The sequence below is a fragment of the Ptychodera flava genome, chromosome 4 (assembly GCF_041260155.1).
Source record: "Ptychodera flava strain L36383 chromosome 4, AS_Pfla_20210202, whole genome shotgun sequence".
In the NCBI taxonomy this organism is placed as follows: domain Eukaryota; kingdom Metazoa; phylum Hemichordata; class Enteropneusta; family Ptychoderidae; genus Ptychodera; species Ptychodera flava.
Genome location: NC_091931.1, coordinates 21,697,834 through 21,707,688, shown reverse-complemented (window position 1 = coordinate 21,707,688; position 9,855 = coordinate 21,697,834). Strand labels below are relative to the sequence as shown.

Below are 9,855 nucleotides of genomic sequence, written 5' to 3'. Positions count from 1 at the left end.
CTGATGTCGCGCGTGCAGCTATATTTAGTAACAAACCTGACATCGCGATTAGCACTATTGGAATTCGGTTAAAATTAGTTGATACACAAAATTCAGAATAAATAGCCTTTAAAGTTACAGCTAATGGAGCATTTAACTCAACAGAAACAGTGATCAGGACTAGTATTTATTTGACACTTAAAAAGGAGGATTTGTACTCGAGGCTGTTATGATTTGTTCAGCTACCCACTCTTCTTACTGTAAAAATTGTAATTTTATGGAAGAGATAGTAGTTTCACCTTTTACCAAGATGTTTAGCATTTGTTTCTGAGTGACAACTACATACTTTGTTATACTCAGTAACTTTTGCAGTTTTATATTTGGAATTTTCAGGTTTTGCAAGAACACCTTTTTGTTCTATTAAGCTTACCCCAACATGTTGAAATACATAGTGTACAGTTGTCAAAACAACTGGTACTCGTTTTCTCCTATTATCTCATTACCTCATCTTGGCCTGCTTTTACTCATGGACTCGTCTTAGCTTGCTGAGAGGTACTGGTAATCTTCGATTGACTACACGAGATGTTCAGAGTTCGTTGGTACTACATAGACTTTGTTTCTCGGTTGACAAGCTTGACAGCTGTCATCGCCCAAGATACGCTTCTCCAATTGTCTGTCCTCCTGCCCTGTCTGTTGTATTTTTCTCTCTTGTCCTTTGTATTCCCTTTCCCGTATTATTTTCGAATGGGATTTTAAACGTTATGTTTAAGGCTTGGTTTGGATCATATGATAGATATAATTAAAGATAGAAATATACGTCCAATCGTAAACATCAATACATATCTCGATCTTAAATGTACATGTCATAATTAATATACAAATGTCACTTGTTATTTAAGTTAAGAAACATTGTACCAAAACATATTTTACTTTTACTTTATAAGGCTTTTCTTCAACCAAACATAATGTATGGATTAGAAGTGTGGGGGAGTACATACTCGACATATTTGCAATCTATTTTGAAAACTCAGAAAATGTGTTTACGGTGTATAACCTACTCTGGATTCAGAGAGCCGTCTGCACCACTATTCAAAGAACTAGGTCTTCTTGATATCTTTAAACTTTATAAACTTGGTATAGGAAATTTCATCTTTGATCTGTACAATTATAATCTTCCCCATCATATTAGTGACTATTTCAATATGGTCGACCATGGCCGACATACAAGGTTTAAACTTCAGCAAAACTTAGCTATTCCGAAGATATACACAGATGCCGGTAAATTTGCGGTTAAATATTCAGGCGCTAAACTGTGGAATAGTTTACCCATTCACATGAAATCACTCACATCACAACATCTGTTTAGAAAAGCATTAAAACAACACCTCATCGATGAATCGTAAAGTACTCACTGTCATGTAAATTCTTACATTTTAAGCTCGTTGTATTTACTGGATTTTCTTTCTTTCTAGCCCTTTAACAGTGATGCACATGTAGTTTGAGGTGGGGCCAAACCAGATTAGCGAAAAGCTACTTTTTGGCTCCTAAATTGCCATTTCTTTCCTTTTTCAGTAATATGTAAAACGTTTATAGTAGTTGTTATTGTTATTTCTTTATGGCAATAAATAAATGAATGAATGAATGAATGAATGAAAGAATGAACTTAGACACATTGCAAAATTGAAGATATTGCGTAAACGGTGAAGTTCTTATGTTCCTTCATTAGGTGTTAATTCAAATATATTTTGTTTTCTTCAAACTTCGTAAACATCGTCGTAATACGTAATTGCATCTTTTACATTTGTCGCAAATATGCTTTTATTCATAATTGAGATCTTGTTATTTAATAGTTTTACTCTTGCCTGTGACTACCTAGTGCATAAACCTCCGTCAGAGACAAACTATAGATCTGCGTAACACAACCAGTTGATTACTATCACACTATACATGTGGTACACTAGGGCCTATGCACTGGTATAGTGTTTATTGCCATTGTTTATTATGGAATTTTGTTCAGACTCACAGTCACCTAACTCTAAGTATGCTTGTTGTACTTATACAAATATAACCTGTGTTTCCAAGCATTGCTTTCAAAGAGCATAAAAAACAATGCATTGTAAATGTAACAGATGATTTTCATACTTGTGACCCATACACCAATGGGAAAGTTAAAGTTTATGCGATTGATCTATGTTGTGTGTTTGTTTCGTTTGTTTTTTTTTTGCTAGCTGGCTGGTAGGTTTTTCAAAATCCAAGGACGGCAAACAAAGGGAATGGATTAAGGGTCTTTACAGAGGGTTTGTGTGAAAGTTGAGGACTGCACTTCTTTAAAAACACCCAAGTCCACTTTTGCTAAACTCCCACAAACTGAATGTACCAAAATCTGCTCAGATGAATGCCAAAAATTGATAAATGTGGTCCACTGAAAGCACAAACGGTGATCAAGTTTGACATATCAAAGCAATCGCATTCCATCCATACTAACTATAATGCTCTTACACTGCAGCCAATTACGGGATACAAATACACAACGCAAGAGGTCTTTTATTCCAACTTCATACGGGATTTTTTTTATTATTTTTTAACTTATATGACATATATATATATACATTACTTTGAAAAACAAGAGTAAATATCATAGTTCTGTGGGATTACAAATTTGACCACTGTTTTTGTTTACATTTGAACAGTGAAAAAAACAGATATTGACTCACAAGTTGACAGTGAACTTGAAAGGGAGACAAGTCAACATTAAAGTCATTTCTGGTTTTCAGATGTCAAAATGCTGAAAAAAATAAATGATGTAAGATTTCAGCACTCCTCAACTGATATTACTGCATGACAAAAGCACTGCAGTATTACATCTTTAAAGTAACACTCTCACGGATAAAAATAATGTCTGAAAAGTTCATGGGCGAAAAAGATCCATAAAATAAATATTGTATTTCTCGCTGTAGAAAATAAATATGTTATTAATTATGATTTCTTAAAATTCTTTGGTCTCTATATGTGAATATCAGCCAACCGGGGCCAACATTATGGATCACTCACTTAAAACATCTCAGAACATCTGATGAGTGTTCTATGCATCTACCATATTCTACCCCTACTGAATCTTTAAGCACAGGTGCGAGAAACTAAAAACACATTTTTTATACAGTCGGCAAGATACAGTCGTAGTACTCCTGCCACTATGCACACGGTGGTCAAAGTAAGAGAAGTCCCAAGATACTTGTGGAAAGTTCTTAGCAGAGACAGTGAAACATGGAGAGAAAAACAAAAATATATAAAACAATACAAAAAATGCAGGGGCACACTGCTTGTGTGAATGTCCTGAAGACGCAATGGAACGGACAGTGCGCCTGGAGTGATTGAGTCAATAAGGGTTACTGGTGATGTTACAGCAATAAGCAACAAGTTGGATTCGTACCTCCACCACAATCACCCTCAAAAAATAAAACCTACCCAAAACCCATCATGTTACAACCAACGTTAAATTTGTCAGTTTTGTCAATCAACTAACGCTCCTAACAACAACCCTTGCCCTGTGACTTGTGCAAACTAAATAAAGAAAAACTAAAAAACAGCGAAACTTGATAGTTTTTACACTGAATATACAACTGAAAAAATTGTCAAACTGCCCGTGTCGCTCACAGGAAATGCAACATTTTATGGTTCTCTCAAGCAGTTCCGTTCACTTGTCTGACTTCAGTAAAATTATCCCTGATATGTCAACTTAAATAAATATGATTATATTTTAACGAATGATAATGCTGTCCTGGGCCAAGTCTCGGCTAAAGCTGGCTACTTTCAAATAAACAACATGAAATTTAGCCCTGTCCCGAGCAAGCTATATAAATAAGAATATGGAGCCCTGTTCATAATACTTGTTAGGGGGTGTAACATAGGTATAGATACTGACTTCGATTTCTGAGCTTTTACTCCTTGGCAAAAGCAAATTACTTTCCTTGGTACAAAAATAGTCCAGATAACCTGGTTGTAAAAAGCTTCAATTTCTGCTCCCGTTTCGCTGATGTCTAAAGGGAGAGTTGTAAAACGACAAAATTACAAAATAGGTACAGTTCTTGGTTTGTTTTGTCATTGTTCACATGGGTAAAATGAACAAACACACAGTGTATGCACTGTACTGGTACTGGCTCTGTAAAGAACGTTGATTCTGATTGGCTTATCTGGCCTTCCAGCAGCTGCACAACCAATAAGCAGCTGGCTTCTTACCAAAATGCACCTCACGATGCAGAGTCACTGAGTGTGTAGCTTCTTTCGTTTTTTAATAAAAAAGGTCAAGAAAGTTGTAAATAAATGTTTTGGCTAGATGTTTGATTGAGTTCCTTTTCCACAGTGCCCTGGGTTGGTAGTTCATCTTACATTTCAGCAAGTACGTCTTCACTGTGAGGTGACAAACAGATGGAGACAACTCCATCGTGTAGGCACTTCACCCCATACTGAGCAAATACCATCCTGCCCGGCAGTTTCATCTCTGTACGAGTGACACAATGACCAGCACATATCACCAGTGACAAACCAGCCTTCCTCCCATCATAGGGATCTGACCTGGGATATTATTTTGATGGGGAAGAAAGCCTTGTTCACACCTTTGTTTCGGGTCCCTCAGCGCTGGAATGTTTAAACGAGTCTCGAAGTCTGCCGATCATGTTTGCCGACATCTGACCGAAGGCTTTATTGTACCACTCAACACTTCGGCCCCTGCAAAAATCAAACAGACAAAAAAGTGTGCAATTAATCAAAATGCACCGCTACATTTTCAACAGTTTGTAAAAGCATTTGTGAAATATGTAATTTATCTGAAACTGAGACCAGCATCAGTTCATAACTTCTTGCACAATTTCAACATGTGCTTAGGCCTTATGATTTTAGGCTAATATTTTCCATTCAAAATGTGCCACAAATATGTTTTGGGCAAGACTGAAGATTAATGGATTAATGGTGTGAATTGTTAGTAACCTAGGGAGTTCACTCTCATATCATCACTTATATTCAGAGCCCCTAAGACAATCCCTTTATGCAACCTCAGGTGTGTCTACTGATTGTCAGTCATCCCATGTTTGGCATACATAAATACATTTAATGGGAGTATCAGTGTGACTGCAAAATGTTTCACACTTTGCTCAATATCTACAGAAAAATCACTACTCCTATGAACTTGATGTGAAGAAATAAGAAAACTTGGTAGATGGCTCACCTTGAGTCAATACGGCAGATGTATGTCAGCCTTGATTTTCCAGCTCCACACGGCTCAATCAGATACCTGGATGCGAGGACTGTGCCCCTGATGCCGCCGATCAACGCTGCGTCGGGATGCTCCACAGACGTGGAAACTAACACACACGCTCCTCTCGGTAAGTCTGTTTTCCACTTCCGCACCACACAGTAATCCCTGCTAGGGTGGGGAGCCATGGAGTTACGCACATACTGGAACACTTCAGTCTCACTGTCCAATTTCTCAACTATTCTCCACTTGGCATAGTCCTCATCCCATGAATGCCTGCCACAGACAACATCAACAAAAAAAAAAATCTTCAATTATACACGCCATTTGTTGCTTCCATCTTAACCGCTTCACTACAATGGATCAGCCCTAAACTCAGAGTTTTCCAATGATGAAGTTGGACTTGTCCACAGGTGGGGACAGGATCGAGTTCATTTCTTTATGTACCCTTTCTGTAGGGCAGTCAATTATTACATTAAAATAGACTGGCATATTTTTGCTAAAGACACTTGGTCATACTTAAATGTTTGCAAGTTCAATTTCTACACAACAAATACACAGTCATGACTATGATAATAAATACTGAATTTCGGTTTCTTAAACTTTCTTAACGGTCACAGAGATGGATGTCAGTTTTGAAATGAGAAACAATTCAAAACATTTCTAGACTCTTGGTGACGACAGAAACAGTGTTATCAGACTCACCTATCACGCAAAAGCCGATTAAGCAACTCTGTTGGGGGTGCCTCAATTTCTGCTGAACATTTCCACAGTCTCAGTGGATGACCGTCTCCAACCTTTTTGTAGGCAAGCTCGGTTCCTTCCTCCGACGGACAAGAAACCCACCCTTTGAATTTGTCCCTGGCTTCCTGCAACGCAAAAGGAATGACACACGTTTCAGAACATGTAAAAACATGGTACTGCACAAAAAGGCTGTGAGGGAGCAATGACGGAAGCACAATGTTGGGTCTAACATTAGCCACAAAGGAATCACAGTCATTTCAGAATATGTCTTCAAAACATGTTGTCATAACAAAAAGGCTTTGGTGGAACATGGATAGAAGCAAAATGTTTGCCTAATATTAGCACTGATCTCCATTTAAAGCTTCTTCCTGGTTACTGATTGCAACCCCTATGACACAGGGCTTCCTCAACAACAGTCCTAATTACTTACTTTGAGAACTCCCTGTATGCACTCTTCTAGATAGTTCTGGTAGCCGGGATTGTCATCCCCGGAGTTGCGTCCCAGCTCATTCAGAGCGGCCGGCTCTCCAAGTTCCATGTAGGAGAAGTGACATTTCATCATGGTGTCTTCTGGTATCTGTGGCACGGGAAGAGAAAGGTTAGTTCAACCTTTTTGATAAAATAAACACGGATAAGTATGAACTCTTTTTTCCCAAGACTGAAACATGATTATGTTATACAGCCATGCACCCACTCATCACACAGCGTGAATTCTCACACATTTATTTACGATATAAGAGTATGTAATTTGGTAAATTCTAGTGGTATTGTGGGGGTATAACAGACTAACTTGGTAAATAGCACTGAAACACTATCCTGACAATTTTCTTTACTTTCGATTTGTCAAAGGATGAAAATACGATACTTTTAAAAACAAGCATTAAATAGTGGAATTCATGAAAGAAACAGAATGTGATCCAACACAACTCACCACAAACAGTTTTTTGACTTCTCTGATCATGAGAGCGAGGCATTCATGGGCAGCAATGTTGTCACTCAGCTCCTTCTGATCTGGCTTGCCGAGCTGAGCCCGTCGTCGCCTCTGCGGACTTGTCCCTCCGCGGGGCCCACTCATGTGAAAGAGTGAGGGGGCGAAGCACACAGCTAAATTATGGGCGGTCATCTGCCGGAGGAGAAAAAAATATCCGAGGAATAAGAAGAAATCGCTTAAAAATTATGAATTTCGGTGGAAGCAACTGGCATATTGTAAACTACGGTTCAAAGGTTTAAAATTTTTAAAACAGGATATTGCAGAATGATATGTCTGCTTTATGGCATGAAGGAGGCAAAACAACAAGCACAGATGGCGGAGGACTCTAAAATCAAGAAATAATTCTGCTAGATAGACCAGCTTTGTGAGTTTATTACCCTCCTATCTATCCAGATTTTTTTTCCAACTGGCAGCACTTAGTCGATAAAAGACAACACACAAAGAGAACATCAAGGCCTGTGAAGATCTGTCAACAAAATTTGCAAAAAAGCCAAACTTTCTCAAACAGGTTTACAGTCTCCGACTGACAAGGCCACTGTTGGCTGACGTTCAAATTAATTCTTTGATGAAGAAGCAACAGAAGGTAAGAAACAACAGACAGACACAGAGGCAGGCAGACACATCCTGAAGAATGACAAATGCCAAGGACAATTAAGATTTCTAGCCATCAAGTCACGTCTTACTGGCCATGAATTACCCAGAAAATGGAGAAAAAGTTGAAAGTTGACAACATCATGATGTAGCATTAGAGAAAATCTTCATGGGAGTTCAGCTTACAATTAAGTATAAGTCAAAGGGTAATACTGTAGCGTGGGGAAATTTTAAATGTTTCACAATTACATGTGGGGGGAGGTCTATGAATCATCATGTTAAAATACTTGAAATTATGTCCTGTCAGTTGTTTTCTTTCCTTGATGTCTTGATATCTCAAAGGAAAGTTTAAAATTTTGATTTTTTTTAGAAATGACAAGACAACACCAATACATAATTCAACTTTACTTGGCCCACTGAATTCATTGAAGAAAACATTCAAATATTCTGACCCACACAGAGAGAAAGCACGCTCCTCCAGACTTGCTCACGCAAAACGTACAATGACATTCTACACAGTTTTTTTGAGCACGCTCACCTGGTTGGTGTCTGAATGCTGGGCGATATCACTGAGAAACAGCAACAGCGACTGCAGCACCTCACGGTTTTCGTCCGGCATCAGCATTATGGTGGCCTGCAGTGCCTGAAGGCGTAGGTCTTTCGGCATGGCTGTGTTGAACAATCAAGAAAAGGACAGAACATTTGTGAGATACAGGTCACAGATATTTGATGAATGTTCTGAAAAGTGAACACCACAAACAGGCAAAAGTATGCTTTTTTTAAAAAGAAATATCAAATATCAAATTAATACCAGTATGAAATTGCCATGTCTATGCTTATAAATGAAAAGTTTTGATACTCTGACGGTTGTTGGGAAAATTTATAAAAAAACATCTACACACATAGGCACACAGCCATGGTGTATCTATGGCAACACTGATAGAGACCACTTATTGATGTTGGTGGTGATAGAACCTTGTTAACTAACACAGGCTTATCAAAGTCAAGAAGTAGAGATTTCTAGAGGAAGGAAAATGCCAAATTTTACTTACATGTGTGGATATTCAGGAATGTTTCTGACAGCTTGGTTGTCAGGAGAGGCTCGGGTAGTTCTCGGAAATACTGCTTCAGCATGTCAGCGACATCGTAGGCCATCATTCCCTCGTAATCAGCATGATCTGAAAGTGGGTGCACAAAAAAAACAAAGTTATTATGTGTGAAGTGAGTTGATGACAGCAGAAATGTAACGTAGGGTTGTTACAGAGGTCAAAAAATAATCCAAGCCAAGAAATGGAATTTTTTTGCTGTAGAGCTGCTGTGAGTGTGAATAACAAGGGGTGAATGTCTTACAGATGTGAATAACCTACGAAGAGTGACTCCCTCTGAGTGCAGAGTCTATCTACGCGTGATGAGAAATATTAAATACCAAATGTTACTTCAATGCGGTGGGAATCCGCTTTTAAATGTCAGAAGTTGACTTTTTTGCAAAATCACAGTAATAAATATCATTGACTTTTGAAAAGAGGGTTTCCTCCTCATACGTTGTCATAGCACAAACATACCACTTTGTAAACAGTATCTTACCTGGTTTCATCTCGCAGTTTTTCTTCAGCTGTTGGATCCTGGTCCTGACGCCCGGCTTGCGGAATATCCCCACCGCATCGGGGGCCGTGTTTCTGAGGTATCTCATCGCAAAGAGTATGGTCTGGGGCAGTGGCTGGCCGGTACGCTGGAGCGTGACATGCAGCGGCACACCGAATACGTTTTTGTCCTTATAATCGGGCATCTTTGGCCTGCGCATAAAACGGGGCATCACCCTGTGCACAAAACAAGAAAAAAGCAGAAGCTATGTGATTACAGTGTGAATTTAATTTGGTTCAGCACGTCGCATTCATCTCACTACAAATTTTGGAAACAGATCATTTCTTTTACTCTATTAGTGATGACACAGCTTCACAATTTCTGGATTAGCAAAAAATTCTTTTCACGTTGTTACAGGTTAAGTTATGTGTTGCAGAAATCATAAAAGATATCACAAAATCGTCCCTATTACTGTTACTGCTTTTCATAAACTCATCTGGTTCATGAAAACTAACTTATCCGGACGTAAGCACTTTTGCACAGCGCACCCAAGAGATTTGCACTTTGTCGCAGTTTGTTGCTGAGAGCAATATTTGTTTTCCATGAGTATATTTTCGTATCAACCCAACAAGACAAATTTAGATTCGTTACTTGATACTTCTCTGACCCAATTTGGCAAAGGGCCTTCACGAAACGTTCTATTTTTAGCGAACGCTTGTGT

General features: G+C 38.6%; 1 protein-coding gene across 5 annotated transcripts in view; it reads right to left on the bottom strand.

Moving 5' to 3' along the window:
- Positions 1 to 2,519: 2,519 nt before the first annotated feature.
- Positions 2,520 to 9,855, bottom strand: part of LOC139131182 (rho GTPase-activating protein 7-like) — a 123,369-nt gene continuing 116,033 nt past the window's right edge. For all 5 annotated transcript variants that reach the window (XM_070697152.1, XM_070697153.1, XM_070697155.1 and 2 more), the window contains 8 exons: positions 9,138 to 9,370; positions 8,606 to 8,731; positions 8,092 to 8,222; positions 6,903 to 7,094; positions 6,402 to 6,548; positions 5,933 to 6,096; positions 5,201 to 5,503; positions 2,520 to 4,704 (listed from right to left, as the gene is read on the bottom strand). In XM_070697152.1, the coding sequence (XP_070553253.1) occupies positions 4,587 to 4,704; positions 5,201 to 5,503; positions 5,933 to 6,096; positions 6,402 to 6,548; positions 6,903 to 7,094; positions 8,092 to 8,222; positions 8,606 to 8,731; positions 9,138 to 9,370 (1,414 nt within the window). In that variant the 3' untranslated portion in view covers positions 2,520 to 4,586. The remainder of the gene's footprint in view (positions 4,705 to 5,200; positions 5,504 to 5,932; positions 6,097 to 6,401; positions 6,549 to 6,902; positions 7,095 to 8,091; positions 8,223 to 8,605; positions 8,732 to 9,137; positions 9,371 to 9,855) is intronic.